General features: G+C 38.7%; 1 protein-coding gene across 5 annotated transcripts in view; it reads right to left on the minus strand.

Annotated features, from left to right (window-relative positions):
• Positions 1-22,997, minus strand: part of FBXW11 (F-box and WD repeat domain containing 11) — a 121,788-nt gene that overhangs the window by 18,224 nt on the left and 80,567 nt on the right. For all 5 annotated transcript variants that reach the window (XM_026510968.4, XM_026510965.4, XM_026510966.4 and 2 more), the window contains 4 exons: positions 21,111-21,336; positions 11,929-12,115; positions 10,968-11,058; positions 3,353-3,490 (listed from right to left, as the gene is read on the minus strand). In XM_026510968.4, coding sequence (XP_026366753.1) covers positions 3,353-3,490; positions 10,968-11,058; positions 11,929-12,115; positions 21,111-21,336 — 642 coding nt within the window. The remainder of the gene's footprint in view (positions 1-3,352; positions 3,491-10,967; positions 11,059-11,928; positions 12,116-21,110; positions 21,337-22,997) is intronic.

Genomic DNA, 22,997 nt, shown 5'->3' on the forward strand with positions numbered 1-22,997 from the left:
TTCAAACAGGTGGAAAATGACAAAAAGGGAAGAGGCAATATTGAATAATTCCAAAGTAGATGTACTATTTTGCTTACTTTGTCACTCTAATGATTGTACTTATTACATTTAACAGCCTTATAAGGGGAATTTTTGAACTCTGAAAACAGCTGGCTTATCCTCTGAAAACAAGGTGACAGTATCTATTAGGAGCCTTTAAACACGCATACCCCCTAGCCCATTATGTTTATTTATAAAAATTTTAAAATAAAAAATGTTGGACATTTTAGAAAAATTTCAAAGTAAACTATGAAGTTTTTAATGAAAGAATAGAATGCTTTATTACAGTAATGGTTTTTAAAAACCAGAACAAAAGCCATCTATATAGTGACATAACCAGTATGTATGTATATTTTAAAAAAGAAAAACACAGAAGGCAAGAAAATGTTAGTAATAGTTGGTTTTGTTCTCTGAGTGCGCTTTTTCTCCCTTCTTTTGCTCTTTCCAATATTTTCCAAGTCAATACTGTCCCCATATAATGGGGGATGAGAAATCTTTTTTTTAAAAGATTGGATTGTTAAAAATAGATTGTGTGGACCTATTTCTTCCCTTGTAAAATAATACTATCATGATTTACAGCGTCCATCAAGTTTACTGCACATAGCCAAGATACAACAAGTGATGCAGACATTTAACTGTCTTTCTACAACAGCAAGGCTTGCTTCTAATTTCTGACCAATTCGAACCAATTACTTTGAAAGAATGATTAGTGGGGTGCCTGGGTGGCTCAATGGGTTGAGTGTCCAACTCCTGATATCAGCTCAGGTCTTGATCTCACGATCATGGGTCTGAGCCCCACACTGGGTTCCACACCCAATGTGGAGCCTACTTTAAAAAAACAAAAACAAAAAAAAAAAATTTCTTTTTTTTTTTTTGGAAGAGTGATTAGTGATCCAGGATTGGTACAGAATGAAGTACAAAAAGTTTCCAACCACTGGTCTAGATGATCTCTCTAAAACACACCTCTGCTCTACTGTTTATGGCTTATAAATCAAATGCATGCCCATTTTAAATTAAACACAGTATACCTCTATGAACAGAATTCTTTAGAAACACATCCAATGTAAATGACGTGTAAGCCCATGGCCAGCCTACGCTTTGACAAGGTCCTTATAAACCATTTTTATCTATTCCTTAAAGGATAATTGCCAAAATTATTATTAATTAAATTAATTAAACAGTGGCCACAGGTTATCAGGGCTATCGTGGTCAAATATGTTTTGGAAGTCAGGAAACACCGGATGTCTCTACTGAAGACCTTCTCAGAGTCTTTCTATGCCACTCTACCCTGTAAATTTCTAAGAAGGAGGTACAGCACGCAGTCAACTTGAGGACAGACCAACGGAAATTATCCAGAAAAGAGAGGAGAAAAAAAGATTGGAGAAAAAAAATGTAAGACAATATCAAAAGATCTAGTATTTATGTAATGAGAGTCTCAGAAGGAGAAAGAAAATGGTGCAGAAAAAATATGGGAAAAATAATGGCCAAAGACTTGAAATTTGGTGAATGAAAGACATAAATATAGATTCAAAAAGCTCCATGAAAGACTTCCTAGATATGACATCAAAAGCATAATCCAGAAAAGAAAAAAGTGGTATATGACACTTCATTAAAATCCAAATCTGCTCTATGAAAGATATCCTTGAGAAAATGAAAAGACAAGACTGGAAGAATATACTTGCAAAACATATCTAAAAAAAAGGAAAGAACTCTCAAAGTGCAATAATATGAAAACGAAGAACCCATTTTAAAAATGCACCGAAGATCCAAACAGATACTTCACCAACAAATACACAGATGGCAAAAAAGCACAAGAAAAGATGCATGTTATCATCAATCGTTGGGGAAATGTAAATTTTTTTTTTTAAGATTTTATTTATTCATTCGACAGAGAGACAGCCAGCGAAGAGAGGGAACACAAGCAGGGGGAGTGGGAGAGGAAGAAGCAGGCTCCTAGCGGAGGAGCCTGATGTGGGGCTTGATCCCAGAACGCTGGGATCATGCCCTGGGCCAAAGGCAGATGCTTAAAGACTGAGCCACCCAGGCCCCTGGGGAAATGTAAATTTAGACCAAAATGAGGTATGTCTACATACCTGTTAGAATGGCAAATATCCAAGGGGGGGGGAAAACTGAGAATACCAAGGGCTGCCAAAGAGAACTCTCATACACTGTTGATAGGAACATAAAATGGTATTGCCACTTTGAAAACCAGCTTGGCCATTTCTTAGCAACAATACCACTCCTACATTTTTACTGAAGTGAACTGAAAACCTATGTTCTGGCAAAAACTGGCGTACATGTTTATAGTGACTTCATTTGTAATTGTGAAAACTGGAAACATGGATGTCCCGCAACAGGTAGATGGATAAACACATTGGGGTACACCCATAAACTGGATTACTACTCAGTGACAAAAAGGAATCAACTATTGCTAAATGATGAATCTCAAATGCACCATGCTAAGTGTAAGAAGCCAGACTCAAAGGCTACATACTGTGTGAGTCCATTTATAGGATATTATCTAAAAGGCAAAAGTGTAAGGGCAGGAAAAAAAGATTTTAAAAAAGGTCAGCACCTAGAGGGAAGGAAGAATTAAACACAAAGGGGCTGAATAAGGGAACTTTTGGGGATAATGAACTGTTTTATATCTTGATTTTTGTTATGGTTACACAATTCTTTGTGCTTGTCAAAACTCAAAACTTTATACCGAAAAGAGTGAATTTTCCTGAATGTAAATTATAACTTGAAAAAAAAGAACAGTAAAAAAAAAAAAAAACCCACGATGTTTTCTTAAATATGAGAAAATAAGCTACAAACAGTATAAAACAAAATCTGTCAGATCAGCTGCCAAACATTAAACACAGAGAAATGATCCAGTTTATCTACTATTGAAAAGTGAATTAAAACATACAAATATAAATTGCTCTATCATTCTTTTGTGTTATCATCTGAGCCTCTGTCAGCACCCATAAAAGGTAATGACTTTGATTTACAGGCAAGTTAGCAACACTTCCACCAGCTAGCAAAGTCAGCAAGAGCCCTGTGACACTGAGATATTTTCAATGTGCACCGAAACACAGAATATAGAGTGTGAATGTGCTTAGAGAAGGATAAGAAGTGAGACAATCCAGGGGTCTGGTGTTAGTACAGGGAAATACTCTGGCTCTAGTTTTTTAGAACCACACTGAGAGCTGCCAAGATGGAGTGGAACAGATAAAAAAACAATCTGGAGTAAACGGAGAGATTCAGTGATCTAGTGTCTAACACATAACCACAATTCTAAAAATACTACATACAAAATACAGTCATTCACCTTAATAGAATTATCTCGTAGGCCACTGATAATTTTTTCATCATCATACTGTAAACAGTAGACACCTTTACTATTTTCAGAGCGGCACTGAATCCTTTGCAAGTTGTGTCGTCCACACCGCCAGTTAGATTCTATAGTCTAGGGGAGGAAAGGAGGAAACAGATGAGTTTTTGTGAATCAACTATTCTATTAGGCTTCAGACTTTAGTGTTGCTTCCAGGAACAGCATACCAGATACCCCATCTTGGTCTGCATAACTGTCTGTGGATAGGAATCATGCTCTTTTCCAAGTAAGACATTATTAGCCCAAGAGTGTTTTTTCTCAAACGCTCCCTGACTGTCTGGCAACCATCATAGGATTTCCAATGAGTTTAGGTTGGGTTTGAAAAAAAATGGCCTAGACAGAACTCAGTATGTTTAAAGAATGCCTTTTGCACCCAAAACATACAAATAAACAGTAACTCACTGGGTCACTCTCTAATGCCAATTAAAATATTTGGCAGAAGACCACCACCACCATTAAGCATATACTGACAATCTATGTACCCATCCAAAGCATTGTCTTCGTCACTGAGAAAAGGTTTTGAACAACCATTACATGCCAACTACTACAGAAAAAATTTTATTTGGTATCCGCTTTTAATCTCCCAGACTGAAAGGTCCTTTAGAATAAGAATGGCACATTTCCACCCCGGATTCTCATTCTTTCATCATTCATGCAACATTTACCAAGATGCTCCCTTATTCCACAATACTGACTGTGCTAGGCACTAGGGATGAAAAAAACAGGAAGCATACTGCTTTTAAGGGAGCTAACCACTCGAGGCACACAGGTATCTGGAACTGGATATACTCTAAACATGTTTATTTGGCTAAATGATCCACACATTAACCTTGGAAGGATGTCCGTATTATTTCCCTTTGGTAAATATGGGAAGAGTTTAATTTTCTGAGGCCCCAAAACTAGTAGCTGGACTAGCTGGAAATTATCCCCAGTTCTTCCTGACACGGAGTCCATGTTTTCCACTGAAATATACAGTGCCTATAAAGAAGTCTAGTCCTAGCTACTGAGGCAGTGAACACAGAGCATAAGATCAGTAACAATTCCAGATAAAATATGAGTGTCAAATGAGTGATTAAAACTGTAAGTGCTGTAGGACACTTACATGAGATAAACAGACCTATGGCTTCACACCGGTGGGGAAAGTTTAAGGAGAAAGTGGGTCATGCCCAGAGCACTCAAAGACCTAACCTTTGGTAGTGGATAGGAGGCATTTTCAGGATCAAAGGACACAGTATTTCCACTAAGAACCACCAAAGTGTAAACTCCAAATCCTGGAAATTAGGGGGCACACTGGACTAAAATAATTGGTTACATCTGAGTTCAGGATATAGTTTGAAAGATTATCTCTGAGTAGTTAATTATCCGAGCAGCTAAAAGTTTAATTAGTTGCTTTGCTGAAGAAAGGTGACAGATCTCATCTTCATTCACAGTAAGCACTTACTTACTGGCTCTGCTGACTTCTAACAAACTGTATTTCCTCTTGCGTTGAAGGCGGTATGCTTCTGTGTGCTCTAAAATGTTAAAAATCTACTGAAATGTTATGTGCCAGGTACTATGCTTTCATAACACTATGCTATGTGTTTTAAATATTTTATAGCCAATTTAATCATCACAACTCTGAAGCTGAATTTATTGTCCTCGTTTCACAGAAAAAGAAACGAAAGACTGGAAATGGTGATATACATATGCCTAAAAGGAAAATGTTTCATCATTTGTGGCCTTTGTACTTCGCACAGGAGCCTGGAAATCTAACCCCTGCCCTCAAAGAGCTCCTATGCACAGCCCTGAGAGAGGGCAGGATCACATATTTCCAACACCCACGGGAGGAAGGCAGTGCCACGGAGACGCCAGGAACGCGAGAACCCTCCTCTGCCCATCTGCTACCAAGTCAGAGCCTCTTAGGCAGCGTCATCGTTTCTAGTAAGTTTGTAAAATGTGAGAAATAAAAGCACATTCCAAAATCAAAAAAAAAAAATTAACTCACCCCACCTCCGCTACCGCTACTGACACAGGTAACAATCCGTCCGTATAAGCAACTTTTTGAAAAGGGGTCCAGAAAAAAAGACTTACTTAAACTGAACTCAATGCTTAAAATCATTTAGAGAACTCACATATTTTTAGATAGTGCCTGAGCCCCCCCCCAGCAAGCTAAGTATACCAGGAAAATGCTGACTTAGGAGACAGATGTAGTGGTAACAAGTCTTACTCACGGCCAGTGACTCCTGGCAGCGGTCACTGATGTTCAGGCCACCCCCTATGAGGGCCCAGAGTTGCTCCAGGATGCGTGACTCCATATAAACCCAAAGTATTACCAAGTTATGTAATATATCTTTTATGTGTATATATGTATGTATATGTATACACACACACATACATGTATATGTATATATATATATACACACATATATATATATCAGGTTATTTTTAAAATTCATATAGCTGCTTTCAGTTACAAAATAATCGCTTTAAAATATTATTGAATCAGTAAGTAGCTTTGTTACTCTATATGTATCAATGCAAAAGAAAAGTACATTCACTATCACATGGGAGACTGAAAAAAATAATTTCATGTAAAAAGAGGAAGTCGAGGAATCCCCATACCGAAAAGAATTTCCTCCATGCTCTCCCCCTCTCCTGGAAAATATTTTCTAGAACTGGGTGACTTGATTACAGTCGTTTACTGGACCTAAAGATAAGCAGAGAGGACTGAAGACGAGCTGGGGTGAGGCAGTTGTCAGCCTGGGGTGCACACATTCCCGGAGATGTCTGGACAGAGAACACCACCCGATGTGAAAGGCTGAGCCATACCATTGATCTCTGGCCCTCAAACAAGAAGCAGAGGCCAGGACCTCTCAAATGCTCTGCTAGATAACAGGCTCTTGTTCTAAGTTGAACGGAAGTTAAGAAATAGGAAATGGCTTAGCTTCTCAACATTCAGAAAAGAGACTAATGTTCTAAAATACAATTCTGAATTTAAAAAGAAAAGGACGGCCAGATAATTCTTGATAGGTCATTTTAGGAAGCTCCCACTTAGGGCTGTGTTAAAAAAAAATTATTAAGTTCCTGAATCCCCAAACACCTGTAGTTTCTGTCTCAAAATGCCAAGACAGGGACACTAAACCAGTTCAGGGAGCTGATCGTTTTGCTGCACACCAATCTCACGTAATTCCTAAGACTTCACTCTTCTCAATTCCCCAGGCCACCCACAAAAGAAAGCAGCACTCTCTGCTGACTGTGCCTGCCCAAAATACTACCTACCACCATATTTGAAGACCTCAACTCTTACTAGAATGCTTGTAAGCCAGGTCTTTTAAAAACAAATAAATAAATAATAAAAAACTAGGCCTTTAAAAATGGAAGGCAGCCCACTGTGGTACAGAAAATACCTAAGTCAGTTAGCAGCTTTGGCAAAATGAGATGGGACTGTCTGAACTGCAGTTTCCTCCTCTGTAAAAATGGGAAAAATGACATCTACTTCCTCAAAACTGTTGTAAGGATCAAATGAGCTTACATATGTAAAGTACTCGTCACAGTGCCTCAAATGACAGCAGACATGTTCTTCCTCGTTTGCGGAGAACATGGACCAAAATGAGTAGGCCATGACCAAAAAAATCGTCTCACCAAAATGTCAGGAATGGCTGTCTCGGTCTAGGCTGATATTTAATGCTGCTAGCCCGAGCCCTCTCTAACCATTCCCAGGAAGAGCCTCAGCCTTCCAACGCAATTCAACTATGAACTCCAGCAGCCGGGATACAAGGCATACACAGGTGCACCTCTTTAATTATGCAGATACCTGCCATTTCGCTTCGACATCATGTGATATGGCTACTGTAGAGGAATATTTCGTGTTTTTGAGAACTTGTAAAATCCCCTTACCCTGTGCAAATTTTCAAAATACTGGGAAAGCAGCCATGATACACAGAGTATACAGAGGCATTTAAATTGGCACTAGAGTGAAAACAGATGTCTGAGTATGGAGGAATAACATTATTTTTAGAAGCCTAAACACAACTGGGTGGGTGGGCAAGTTTCAGCATTTTCTGGTCAGGACAATATTAATATCAAGTTTGCAAACCACAAAAAAGCTCCCCACTTTCCCTGAATAAAATGTGGTTTTATTAAAAGGTGCGATACAACACACCATCATCTTACCAGTGGTCTATTCCGAGGGGAGTGCTTCAAAGGCTTTCATCCAGTGAGTAAAGAGGGAAAAGACACATTACATGAAAGCGTTTGCCACTATTCTGAGATGGCAACAGAAAAAATCCAAGTGCAAGACACAGAATTCTGATTGACTGGAGCCTATTATAACGACTTCCATCTCTGCTGAGAGACGCCTGGCGGGGGCGGGCATGGTAGAATGAAAAGACCATGAGCTGTGGACTAAGAATCTCAGTTTTGATAATTTGAGGGTTAAATTAAATCACTGTGGCAAAGTATCTAATAGTAAGCTCAACAGTAACAAGAAGAACAACTGAGACTCTAGATAGTAGAGGAAATATGGCTGCTTCCTTTAGGAATGTGCCTCAGGTTTTCCAGGAATTCCTTCTCACCTCAGAGGTACTCTAAACCTTCTCTTCTCTCTGTGTGGCAAGAACACCCATGAGAGATGAACCTTTGCAGAAAGCTAAGAATTCTTATTTATTCTCCCCAGACTTCATCTCTCACATCTTCACTTCCTGAATAATGGGGATTGGCCACACTAAGCTAGATCCTCAACTTTTTTCTTAAAAATTAGCCAATTTCTGATAAGTCAATGTAGAAGGGCAAGGTCATCTGCTCAGCAAAGTCAAATCTGGAAATGGACAGATGTCAGGAGCCAGTACATGAAATAGAGGTGTCAAAGCACAACGAGAAAAAGGTGTTGTGAGCTGGCAACTTTGCAAAGCACACGGGAACCACACAGAGACTCCGCAGCTGTGTATGGGCAACTGGGCAGGGGACACAAACATCCACTTAGCATTCAGGGTGTAATTTATCTTTCAGCAATGTGCTTAAAACCCTTTAAAACACTATCTTTCCCATAACTGGAACTAAAACAGGCCAATTAATCTTATCTTAACTCATACCCTTTTTTCAAGGATGCTGAGTACGCACACCATCGGGGAAAGATGAGAAGATCACCTTGCAAAGTCCATGGGCGTGCAACAACATACCTCTTTCTCCTTCACCTCCTGAATTTTCCACTTTGAAAACGACAAACAACAACGCTAAGCCTAAAGTTAGGCAATCTCAGTTAAACTCCCATCTCTTCTCTTAGTCTTAGTTTCCCCTTGTTACAGATGGGGATAGTATGTACCTTATAAAAATTAAATGCAATAGTCTATGTAAGTCACCCAACACAGTTCATGGTATACTGCAAAGGATCAAAAGAGGGTACTATAATTATTATATTCTGCTGTAAGAGTTTCATACCAGCCACATGGTCAAGAGCCAAGCCCTTCAGTCTCCCTTTGTTTGATCCATAGATCACTGATACAACTCTCTACATGTGTGTCCACCCTGGACAGAGTACAACATACTCCCAAAACAGAGGAAAAGAACTCTATTTTGATGAGGTACCAGTGATCCACAGTACAGAAAGTTGTATTAAGTGCAGAAGAATGTAAGGCTGATCATAGACTCTGTTCCTCGCTGGCTGTGTGATCTGGGGCAAGCTATTTAACCTGGTGGAGTCTCGGTTTCCTTCACTTTAAATAAGACCACAGCCTACCTTTCGAGGTATTGTTCAGAGTGTTAAATGAAAAAGTATATTATAAAATGCTTCACAAAGTATCTAGCACAAGTAAACACTCTAATATGTGTGATACATTATTTTATATATATATTACTACTATTCATGAATATACCAAAGTATAAAACATTATCCCTTACACTAAGAGATCTAGCCCACAAAAATCTGGAGGAGACTCTTGTGGCCAGCCACTGGGTTTTCCCAAACCACAGTTTAAGAACCACTGGGCAGACCACCGTGATGTAGAGGTTTTGTATCAAATAGGGTTTTCCCCCATAGCTCCATTTCCCTCACATCTGCCTCCTCCACTAACTTTAAAATGTTATTTCAGCCTGAGGAAATGGTTATGGTAGGTGGTGTCACATACTATCACGCTACAGAATACTGAGTTCATACTATCGATTAAAACAGTACTCATAAGGATTAAATAAAATAATCTATGTCACCAAAATCTTCAACCTGATCAAAGTTCTTCCAGAGTTCCCGTTTATTGACTTTAATCATCATCCTTCTCATAACAAAGGACCTGCTAAAACTATTCAAGGAAATTTGGAGATACTCTGTAAAGAATAGTTGAAAAAAAAAAAAAGCAGAAAGTAATGTAGTTTCTACTATTTTTACAGAAGCAATATCTGGGTACAACTATCTCAGAGTAAGAGACAGCCCCTCTCCCCTGAAATGCACACATACCAACTTAAGATTCAAGTTAACACTGTGTCTGTAGGAGCAATTCATTCTAAGTTTTGAACTGCCAATGGATCAATTAATTCCTAAACTTTATGATTTGTCAGGCAGAAGTTTTATATTATTTAGCCTTCCCTAAAAGATTACTTTACAGCTCATTTTAGGGAGCTGTATACTCAAGACAAGGATTTGTGTTTTAAATATGATACTCTAGTCACATTGAGATTTACCATTAACCTAATCATTCCATCAGTTCACATCTGCCTTAAAGGGGGAGATGGGGACTCCCCAAAAGGCACATGTTTCTCCATTAATGAATTTTGGCATAATAACTTTTATGTCTATCACCTGGGGCAGAGGATTACTTCACATTTGGGAAACTGAGTATAACTTTATGGGTGATACAGCACTGCCTAGCAAAGGCTAAACTTTTCGCCAAGGAGGAAATAGTGAAGTAACCAAGACCTGCCAAGAACACATGTGAAAGAGTTAATGAGAAATGCCTGTGCATGTCTTTCCTGGTTCAAGGAAAAGGGCTAAATAATAAAACTGAACTAATTAGAACACACGAATAATATCAAACATCTCCAATGTTTCCCATCAAGTTTACAGAGTTTTACTGGTCTGGTGAAGTTACACTCACATCCAAAATGGTCCAGGAGCATAATTTGCTCTATAAAACCCACTTAACTATTGCTTAGAATCATATTTGAGTCATTTTTATGAAGAAAGTTATGGGAAATTTACAGAGGAAGCTGAGACTGTGCCTTCTCCAGCTCCCTAGAGATGGCTCAAAAATGTGAAACTGCTGACCTGAGAAACTGCGCCTTGGATTTTGGAAAATTTATCAAATTAGAATAAAAAGCTGACTTTGGATTCAGGTTTTAATTCACTGGCAACCTTGCAGACGTACTTCATGTTGTAGAAAAGTCAGATCATTTTTTACAAAAAGGCATTACCTACTCTGAAGAACGGCTGCAGATTATACAGATTATGACACAGTTGCTTTAAGAGTTCAACTTAAAAAAAACATTACCAGCTCCATGTTTTTAGAGCAAAAAACACTCTAAGGCAACATAAAAAGTTGAGAACAAGACACAAAGAGCCCATAAAACAGATAAATCATAAAGTTACCTCTATATCCTGGATAATCTTTGGGTATAATGACCTATAAAATGAATTGGGAGGGCCATCTGTAGGTCTGTTCTTAAACAGGTACTGATCCCTGGCAAATAAAAACAAACAGATGTTACATTTTTGCACATAAAAGGGTGAATTTTATTTAAACAGGGTGCTTACAAAGATACTGTATCTTCCAAGTCTTTTGACAGTTCAGAAGCAGGATTTCTGACCATTAAATTCACACATTAGACATGAGTGTACTTTAATTTCCAGCTCTGTATCGTAATCCTAGACTTTTATTTTCTGAACACCTAACACATATTAATATACCCTTTCATTCTGTAATTTAATAAAAAGTGCTAATGTAACTTTGTGAAAAACCTTACTTGGTACACATCAAACTTCCTCCCACGAAGAAAATACAGCCCTAATCCTCACTCACACCGCAAACCGTACTCCCATCTCCAACACTCTCTCCATGCTAAGTGGGCCAGGGTATGTAGGTGCACAAAGCTATAAAGCTGGGTGTAAGCTAATGGATTATCTGAAAACTCCTGCCTGCTGTGCCTCCCGTATCTTCAACCAAAAGCAATGACAAATAGCAAAATGGCGTTATTTGACTTTCTCATATTTTCTTATCTATCTTTTGGTAATAGTATCATCACTTAACAATAATGTGAAAAGAAAACCATAAATACATAGCTTTGAAAAGCCAAATTATTCATTCAAACTACGTAATACTTCCTGCGGTTAATACTTGTAAAGGAAATACGCATTGCAAAAGGAATTATTCTAACAGCTTTAACTCCCATCCACCACCCCTCCATCCCCCCACCACTCGAGACCACTCCTCTTTCCCACCTGTTTAAAATGGGCCAACACATTTGGCAAGTATAACTGGTTATTTGAGCAGTCAAACTGACCCTATGTCCAAGAAACTTTTTTCAAGGGAACAAGCAACCCAAGAACTTACCACCCTCTTCTTTCTGAAAGCCCCTTCCATAGAGGGTCAGTGCGCACCATTCGTTCAATCAGCTTCTTCCAAAGCATTCCTTCAGAGATCACTCGCTGCCATTCTTTACATACCAGCTCTGCTGCACACAGAGACCTGGCATCCAGGTAAGAAAGAATGTTTTCTGCTATGTGGTCTAAGCCTTGCTCTACAAAATAGAAAAGGCAGTGAAGGAATGGGAAGGGAGATGGAAATGTACCAGTCACCATTTCTGTAAAGGGAAGACGAATAAAGAAATCCTGAACCAGGTAACATACTTGAGTAATATCAAAAGTTCCGCAGATATACAAGTGCATGAGAACATAAACACATATGCTTCTTTTTGATTCTGAGTTTTTAAGATAAAACTGATGACAGGGCCCCTGGCTGGCTCAGTCAGTAGTGCATGCAACTCTTGGTCTCAGGGTCATTGAGTTTAAGCCACAGGTTGGGCATAGAGCTTACTTTAAAAAAAAAAAAATATATATATATATATATATATTCGTGGCAACATGTAAAAGCCGATCTTAGACAGTTTTCTATTTGTCAGATATTATGAAAAAAGACTTGTTTACATTTTCTTTTACATAACACTTACAAAACTACTACAGGATAACAATTCCTCAAAATTTACAGATGAGGCACAGAGAGGTAAAGTCCTCAAGGTTTCACAGTTATAGAGTAGTAAAGCCTAGATTGCAACTCTGATCTCTTGCTCCCAAGTTGGTGTTCTTTCCCCCCCTGACTTACCATCTCTCCTAACAAATCATCCTCTTAATACATGACCTATGTGAACGCCTCGGGGCCACGGAGACAAAAAAGGTGAAACACTGACACAGCTTAAAAAGCTTATGAAAAGTTAACGATAATCTAAGAGTTAAAGTCAAGTCTCCTTAGATTTATTTTTGTCAATCATTCCTTCACCTTCTTACGGAGGTAAAATCCTTAAAAGCAAGAACCATACATACCTACAAATTCTTCAACCTTAAGAGGCTTATCCCACACAATGCAAGGATCCTCCCAAAGACAACCAAGATTCAGTGTCTGCCTGACTGCCATCTAGTAAAGAAATCACCGTGGTCAACACTGTGGCCACCTGCAAACTCCCACCGTGTGGATATAGGCAAGGCCTCTGTAGCTACAAAAATAAAGCTCACCCCTAGGCCTACAGCAGTGGTGGGAACACTAAACATATAGGCAGAAAATTCCAATTTCAAGTCTGGGTTCACCATGTAGCAGTTCTTTGACATGAAACAAACATTAAATATAACTAGCTCTTGGTCTTTCACTGTTATAAAATGGTAATCACCTGTAACCATTGTCCTTTCTCACGCCACCAGTGAGAATCAAATGAAAGAATCTTATGAAAAGATTTTAAAGACAACAAGGCACCATACAAGATTAATATTTGCTCTTTCTCTCAAGATAAATAGAAGCCATGTAGCAGCACTAACTTGGCAGGATACAGGTAAGTCTTTGAATTTTCAGAGCTCAGGTTCTCATCTGTATAAGATGGGGAAATAATAATCTCTATTTTGAAAATATCAAGATGAGATGATGCATTAAAATGCTTTACCAACTAATGTCGTCTTCAACTCTGAGAATGACACTTTATACTGTTGACTGTGGTTTACAAGCCTTTCATATACTAATTGTCCTACTCTGGTCTAGATCTAATACTAGCTCTGATGTGATCATGAAGACTACACCGAAACCATGATCTTTTCTTGTACATGTCATTATATGACAGTTGGTACAAAGATTACATTGCCTTTATCTAGTAGTCCTATCACAGTAGATTTCTAAAGATGGCAGTTAAATTAAAGAAATTCCTAGGCCTGTTCCCCAAAAATATCTATTTTTAAAAATTCCCCCTAGTTCTGTATCTGTATGGCTAATGGAGAGACAAAGGGCAGGAATAAATTCATGCAGGAATTTATAGTTATCCTTGCTATAATTCACCTTTGAAGCTTGATCTGACCCCCCATGTCAGCCTCTAGAGTTGTGATTCTATCCTCCAGAAGAGTGGGTATTCCACACCAAAAATGTGCATGATGGTCAAATGCAGTTAAGTCTTCATCCCAAGTTCTTGGCAAACATGTTAAATGGATCAGAACCAAGGACAGCACCAATGATTCTAGATATTTCTATCCAGGCTTCCGTGGGTCCATTCATGAAATACTCACACATACCAATACTGAGCCACTGGTTCTGTAATGATCTGGATGTACTATTGTCCAGCCCACATCTCTCTATTCAGTATTTGAGTATTTGGACAAACTCTGCCCCATATAAAGACCCTACCACCTTTACCTTTTTTTTTTACATCATTCTTCTGACCCACTAATCTGATAACCTTATCCCCCTCCCCCACCCCAATGGTATGGCTATACTTTGTATTCTTTAACTGGTGCTCACTACATAAAGTTGGTATCGCATTTTTTATTTACAAGTTGGCAAGTAGCTGATGTGTCCTTTTTTTAAAACATATATAACCCAAGTTCATTACAGAAAAATTATAAAATCCATATAAGCAAAAAATTTTTAATCCCTAAATCCTCTCAGAGATAAAGGCTCCAAACATCTGTATACTCCCTTCTAGGCTTAGGCAACTCTGCAGGGCCTTTTCAGCTGCAAATTATTTAACTTGGATAATCCATTTTAAAGGTCTGCTAGACTGTAACATCAAATTTATCAGCCAACAGCCCCCAAATACACCCACCTCTACTTCTCCAGTTTTTAAAACCAAGAAAAGTGCCCATCCCAGGGTGCTACCTACCATGCAGGGCTACCAAACACAGCTGTACAAGTTTACTGTAAAGGGCACAACTGGACCAGTAGCTCTGCTTCTCCTCAGTGTTCCACAATTCTGAAAATCACAACTACAGGGTCTGTCACTATCCCGGCACACACTATCGTTAGGTCTGCTGGTTTATGGGGGCTTTGGTTTCCTTTTTGTTTATCTCCATGATCATGTGCCCCTTTCTTCCATCTTCATTTAAAATCAGGGAAGTCCTGCTTGTAGCTCTCCACTGCTAGGACTAACAAATCAGTAACAAGAATTTCACATTTCAGGATCTCTCAGACCTCTACATTCATATTTTCTTGTAATGTCTCTAGTCATGGGCTAATAGATTTAGCTCTTCTCTGAATTTTTCTAATTCTGGGTACTTACCTATCTTCTAGTTTCTACACATCCTATGAGAACACAGTCACCTTTCAAGGTCTAGGTTATTGCCCTATCATCAACCAAACCCTAATTGGTTATAAACACACCCCTAACCGATTTCCCTCGTGAGTCCCCTGCTCTCTAAGAGAGGGAATGAATAGGAGACAAGAATGCTTCAGATCGTTACTTTCTCATTGCAACTTCCTCAATGACTGCAACATTCTCATGGTCTGACTATGAACTGGGAAAGTAGCATCCCAAATCTTCCACCTGCCTGGGTGGTCTAGGAGCTGTTCTCAGAAGCCTGTGCAGTTGTAACTGAGTCACTTAGGGCAAGTGATTTTTTAAAACAAATAAACAAAAACAACAAGCAACAAAAACAGATTCCCTGGACATTTTTTCTGGTCTACTGAATAAGAATCTTTAGATGGTGAGTACCAGGAATCTCTATTTTTAAGAAGTGCCACCAGATAATTCTGAAAGGTTGAGAACTACTGCTTTATAGCCATGGTACCCTTTTTAGTCCTCTTTGATTTTTTTCCCCCTTCAATAGTTCACCATGAGACTATCGCTGAGCTTCTGCATAAGAAAATCTCTAACACATATTTCCTCCTCTTTCAGATGCCATCACTCCAATTCAGTAACATCTCTATGACATTTACTTTCCTCGGATAGTATTTTAAATTCATACCCCCGTTCTAGGAGGCAGCATGTTTTAGTCTCTTGGTAAATGCACTGGCTGTAGAGTCAGATAGCCCGGGCTGAAGCACATCAGTTCTCCTTTTTGGATCTAAGTCTTCCATAAAATAAAAATGATATTAAATGGCTAAAGCAGATGATCTGATATAGTCTGCACAATAACCCTCTGGGACAGCTACTCTCAGTATGCTCATTTCCTGAACTACTTAGCCTTGCTGGGAAAGTTAACAGGAGGAGGTTATTAAGGAGCCAGATACAGAATTGGTTCTTGCTAAGTGTCAGTCTCTGTTCTCCTTCCCTCATCCCTAAATCCCCTTAGCTGATATCACTGGTCAAAGAAGCTAAGCAATGTTGCTCTTCTTTGTTTTTTTCTGCAGAGAAAATGTTGCATACCTTCTCTAGCAAAGCACTAAGCCCACTCTTGGCGTAAGTCTCACGTTCCCTTAAATGTTTAGGGTATAGGAATCCCACAACCTCTATCTGAACACCTTAGAAGAGCTATCCCCGGAGCCATGCAGGCCATGTAACTTTCTTGTTTCAAGCCTATTCAGGACAAAGAAGTTACTTAAGTAAAGTGGTCCATTTGCTCCAGCTACAAAGTCCTCTGAGGTGTTAAAACTAAGCATTTCTTAGGTACCAATATCTGGCTCTCTCTGACTCTATCTTGCTGAGACCCCCATCTCCCACCACCACCCCCCTTCCCAACGCAACAAAAGGACACATTATGGTTTCAGAAAATGAGGCCAGAATACGGCACACACAACGCTGAAGAAGTGCTTCTGTTGCTAATTATAGGCACCAGATGAAGGTCTGGGAAAATTTCAATAATACATTAAAACAATTAAAAGGCACAAATTTCAAAGCTCAATATGTAAATAACACTATATCAAAATGAAACTCAACTGTATAATGTCAGTTCAATGCCCTTGACTACAGCCAGTTTTAACACAGCTGCTTAGATCATACAATTACAGTAACTTTTATTATTTTAGAAACACATTTCGAAGAGCAGCTGCAAAGAAACTTCCTCCCCCAGCCACTCCTGTGTCCCTTCCTAGTCACAGATCTAGTTGTAAAATCTGAAGTCAGAAACCTTTTGAAAGAAAAAACAATGCTGACAGCAACAGTACGTCAATGGATGCCTTTAACTTGGAATATACGGACCAAAGATTCAGACGGAATTGAACTGAAATGACACTCAGGTCACAAAGTCCAACATTTTGTTGTACCAAAAAAAGTGGAACAAACACCTACCTATATGATGTCAAGATGAATCAATTCAAAAATTAGCGGGTGAATAATTAAAACTTCCTGGCAACAAATCTTATTACCTCTGGAGGAGCAGGTGTTTCCTGCCTCTCCAGGCTTTTTTTCTTTCTTTCTTTTTTTCTTTCTTTCTTTCTTTTCTTTCTCTCTTTCTTTTTCTTTTTTTTAAAGCTACCATCTTCAGAATACCCACCAGATGTCAGGCATATTACATACATTGTTTTTAATCTTCACAATATTCCATTAAGTATTATTATTATTCCCACACAGAAAAGGAAACTGAGGTTCTAAAAAGTGGGCTTATATAACTACTAAGTGCAGAGGCTGGGATTCAAATTTAGGGGCTGTGTAAATCCAATACCCCAAGCTCTTTCCACTGTCATGCTGGTCTTCGGCCCTGCATCCAGCCTAAAAAGCCTTAGCTACGCCCTGGCTCTTCCCCATCTCCCAAGACCTTTGATCTAGTCTGTCACATTCACAGTCCATAACGGTTTATCACCCTTACTTGGGGATAAGACAAATGAATAAACCATGGCCAGGAAGCTAAGTGTTTCCAAGTTCTTACTTGCTGAGCCACCTCACCAAAAGGATCGCCAATGCTTATCATCCTCTTTGAAGTACAATCTGCCTCTACTTCAAATGGTATAAATTTTCCCTTTAACAACAGTTCTCACAAACCACAAACTTAGCCTGCAGAAATTGACATTGCAGACTAAACATTTACCATGATTTTTAGAAAAGCATATCATAATTATCACTTTTTCCACTGAACCAAAAGGAGCCAGAGACCACAAACATTTTCCATTTTCCCTATACTGACAGGTATGATATTCACAGTAAGCATTTAAAAGCGAGAACTATAGACAATTTTTATAGAATTAATGGTTTCTACAATCAAAAGAAGTCTTAAGTTGACAGTTTCAACAGAGGATAACTTCAAACTCAAGATCATCTACAGTAAAAGTTAAACACCAAACTAGAATAGTGATTAGTAAGTTGCTCCACACATTATTAAATGTAAGTATGAACATACACATGGACCTGTTTCTTCCCTAATACTCTTAAGGCAAGGTCTGTGTTAAGGAACTAACGCCAGGTTTAATCCAAGTCTACTAGACACGAACACAATCAACTAGGCCAGCTTGTCCCCAGCTATTAGATTCATATGTATGATATATACTGACATATGTATATATGTTCAGATCAAATCCTGTTAAAACAAATGGCATTTTAACAAAAATATTTCCATGTCCCAGCCAATGGTCCATTCATTTCATGTAATATTCAATACCACAAAATTCCACTTTAACAGAGATATGGACAATACCTTAAAATTCGCTGTAATGAAAACTGAATTGTATGCAATTATACTAACCATATTTATATACATAACACATGTTCATCTGTTCTGTCCCTTCTCCAAGACCGTACACTCCCCAACAGAAGGGCTTGCCTCTCAACTACACTCTGCAAATCAAGAGAACTTCAACAGTGCCACCTCGTGGATATTCTGTGAATATAAGGTGAGTTTCTTGGCACTCTAAAATGTTTGAGAAGTAAATTACAGGCAACAATGAAATAGATCCAAAACAATAAAAAGCAAACAAAAAAAACAACAGATTTGCCTGAGAAAAATGAAGGCATAACTTCATTTAGTTAAAATCACTTATGAGGATCAGTACAATCACCACTTTAAAAACTGCTCTATCTTTTCTTGATGCAAGAAGGAACCTGAGGCCACAGAAAGGCTTGGGTGCCAGGGGTTCTGAGCGCTGGCACTGCACATACCAGAGACGCAGCGCCACAGGCCCACTCACCTTACTGAAACCCACCTATAACTCCCTCTCCCCGACCCCCTCAACCTTCTTCCCTCTCATACAATTAAAACCCTGTTTCTCTCTCTCTCTCTCTCTCATAAGTAAAAGTAATTACTACTTAACTGGGTTGTAAACATATATTCTAGACTTAGGGCCAATTTAAGGAATTTTCCTGAGTAATCCTAACTATAATGATTTTAGCCTTTGCACTAACTTTTGAACCAGCCCCCCACCATCACCCACATAATCAACGCAATAACCAAGGTGTATGATCTTTGTCATTTCACGCAATGTCTCTGATCATTGGCTTCCTAGTCTATACAATGAGAAAGAGGATTAAGGATGGCTAAGATCCCTCCCAGCAATTAAATACTATACCATTCTAGAAAGAGAGCATTCTTATTTTCTTTTCTAGAAGTACTAATGAATGAAACAGGGCAAACAATGCTACATTTCAGCATAAAAACAACTAGAGAGTCAAAATTTTCTAAGCTAACTCTCAAATATCCTTAAACACTCTCATTGTAGAAAGTAAACTAACACATTTTGGAAGAAAGATTAGAAATCTGAAGCTGGCCTGAGACCTGAGCCCAGGTCCAAATATTACCATGGAAATCCTTAGAATATGGAGTCCTGATGCACTGTAAATCACAGACAGGCTAAGGGAGGAGCTACTCTTTGAAGAGCTGTCCAGAAGCTCTGACAGGTTAGGGCTGGTGGCAGTGGCACTGTTTTATCCCTGACCATTTCTAGGTCTACCCTGGCATGGCAGTTGTAACCTCTAGACTGACCATATTAGAAGAAAACATTCTGGCTACCATTCTCTTCAGAAGTGAAATCCATCTTACCTAGCCAAATTTATATTTAAAATTATAAGAAGAGGAGGAGGAAGAAGAGGAAGGGATAAAGAGAGAGAAAAGAGAGAATGAGTGACCAAAACTCAAAGGGGGATCGAATAGAGAGAGCACAGAGGATTTTTAGAGCAGTGAAACCACTCTACAGGATACTATAATGATAGATACATATCATTATACATTTGCCAAAACCCATAGAATGTACAACACCAAGAGTGAACCCTAACGTAAAGTATGGACTTTGGGTGATAATGGTGTATCAATGTAGGCCTATGTGTTATATAACAAATGAGCCACGTGATAGGGGAGTGGGGTGAAGATATGGAAAATATGGGAATTCTTTGTATTTTCCATTCAATTTTATTATAAACTTAAAACTATTCTAAAAAATAGTCTTTTTTGGGGGCGCCTGGGTGGCTTAGTCATTAAGGGTCTGCCTTCAGCCCAGGTCATGATCCCAGGATCCCAGGAGCCTGTTTCTTCCTCTCCCACTCCCCCTGCTTGTGTTCTCTCTCTTGCTGCCTCTGTCAAATAAATAAAGTCTTTTTTTTTTTTTTAATCAAAGTAAACTTAACCAGAGTAGTATGTGGGTGTGGGGGAGGCAGGGAAAGAGAGAGAAAGGGAGAAAGAGCAAGAAATAGTGAGGGAGAAGATGCAGAAGTAAGTTTCAAAAAAATGTAATAGGGGCGCCTGGGTGGCACAGCGGTTAAGCGTCTGCCTTCGGCTCAGGGAGTGATCCCGGCATTCTGGGATCGAGCCCCACATCAGGCTCTTCCGCTATGAGCCTGCTTCTTCCTCTCCCACTCCCCCTGCTTGTGTTCCCTCTCTCACTGGCTGTCTCTATCTCTGTCGAATAAATAAATAAAATTAAAAAAAAAAAATGTAATAAAGACATGTCTTCAGTTTTTCCAGTATATTTTTGCCATTCTCTACCCTAAATGTCATTTCAGGTACAAAGGAATATCTTAAACTTTGGGACACTTCTTAAAAATAAACACTGTAGGAAAAATTGTCTCATATTTTTAAAAATTATTTATAAAGCCAAAATACAGATTATATATATAGACTATATCAAAACTAACAGCATAGCATTAACTCATTAAATTAAATGAAACAATAGTATGACTAATGACCAACACCACTAATTGCAGAAACTGCGTACATTTCCTATATAGATGCTACATTATAACTCCTTTTCAAGTGCCATATGTTAAAATACAGTATGGGTCCCAAAGAAACTCACACTGTAGTCACACTGTACTCATTCATCCATTTCACAAACATCTACTCAGCTCCACCTAGGCCCTCGGGCTGGACATTCTTCCACTGCTCAGCTTTTTAAAAGACAAGTACAGTTACCTGGTAAAGCGGTAATAAAGTCCCGCTGCAACATGGGCTTCAGGTAAGAGTTAATATGTCCATGCTGATAATGACACATTCGTGAAATAAGGTGTTCCACAAATTCCACTTGATCTGATTCAGACCACTGGTCAAAATATTTAATACACAAGTCTTTTTCTTTTTGATAGTTTCCTTCTGATGGCCTCTTTCTGGAGACGATCACAGATGATGTTCCATTACTTATCTATTTTAGAAAAATAAAGAAAAAAATTAATTAGTTTGATAAGGAAAAGAAATCTAATTAGTATTTCATTGGAAACATTTTTTCACCCTGTGCATTTAATCTTAAAATACCAGTTATACCTTAAAGCCAAACTCATTCCTTCATTAATTCATTCATAAAGTAATTTAAAATGTCTTCAGGGCCTGTGTCCTCAAATTAGTCTCTAAAGTAAATGTCAAATTTACAGCTATTTATAAAGCTAAATGGTGTCTCAAGTCATCATTCTTCAAAGCTTATTTCAAAACCATGTGGGTATTAGATAACTAATGTTAGAAACAACCATCTTAGAAAACTTGTTCAACTTGGACAAGTAGCAATGATTGTTTTACTCCCCCAAAGACCAAAGTCAATCTACATTCATCTATGCCAATGGTTCTCGCACCTGTGTGCATCAGAGTAACAAGAGGGCTTCTTAACTCACATGTTGCCCGGCTCCACCACAGATGTCCTCATTCTATTGGTCTGGAATGCAGCCTGAGAATCTGCATTGCTAACAAGTTCCCAGGTGGTACTGATGCTGCTAGTCCAGAGAACACACTTTAGAGACCACACTTTGAAAACCACTGGTCTATCTAAGATGGAAACCTGAAGGCAATTCAATCTAAAAACCCGATCCATCTCCAAACTGTTTCCAGGGCTATCAAACTGCTGGCAAAAAAGTTTAGACTTTCAATCCCTTTTATTGATCACCTACTCCAGAAGTGACCCAAGGTAAACCACATATTCCTGAAATGATCCTTATCCTATAGAGTTGCCTATGATATCCCACAGACTCCTATACTAACTGTACATTTCTCCACAAATCTACATGGTCCTTGCAGAAAACCAGCATACTGTTCTACAAATGAAAACTATATACACTGCGTCTGACAACAGCATTTAAAAAAAAAAAAAAAAAAAAGGAATCCGTAGACTGAAAGCACAACTGCCACTGATGCTATAAGGCTCAGTAACATCACTGTTTAAAAACAAAATTACCTCCGTGCTTTTGTCAAACATTTGCCAAGCTACCTGCCCATCACTCCTTTGATAGCTCCTTCATGTGTAATACCAAAACCTAGCACAGAAGAGAATTTTGGTAACTGAAGAACTAGTTACATTACCAACATGCATTAATTCCATTAGGAGCTTATCTCAGAGGTTTTACACAGAAAGAACCAAGAGCTTTGTTATCACCATGTCCCCTAATTTCGAGTGGACTGAATCCACCCCAGAAAGAAGACATCCTTCATAAATATTCATAGAAGCCTGGCCTTCCTTATTAAAATCTTATATATCACACCTGCCTGAAGTAAGTTTTTATGTCCACATTTAGAGGTATATAGTCAGAAGGCATTCAGTTCCCACCCTATTTATCTTACCACCTCCCTCTCTAGAGGATGTTTTTTCCCTCGTCATTTGGGTGAGGAAGAGCTCAATGACAAGGAGTACCACTTTTTTCCCCTTGTCATTTGGGGGAAGGAGAGCTCACTGACACTGAGTACCACCAGAGGGCAGCATTGAACAGAAATTTTTGATGCCGCTTGTAATAAGACCTCTATCTAACAGACCTTAAAAACCAACATTCAAAACAGTCAGAAAAAATGAAAATTCCTCACTGTGGTGAATATCTGCTGGTATAA

The sequence above is a fragment of the Ursus arctos genome, unplaced genomic scaffold, assembly GCF_023065955.2.
Source record: "Ursus arctos isolate Adak ecotype North America unplaced genomic scaffold, UrsArc2.0 scaffold_15, whole genome shotgun sequence".
In the NCBI taxonomy this organism is placed as follows: Eukaryota; Metazoa; Chordata; class Mammalia; order Carnivora; family Ursidae; genus Ursus; species Ursus arctos.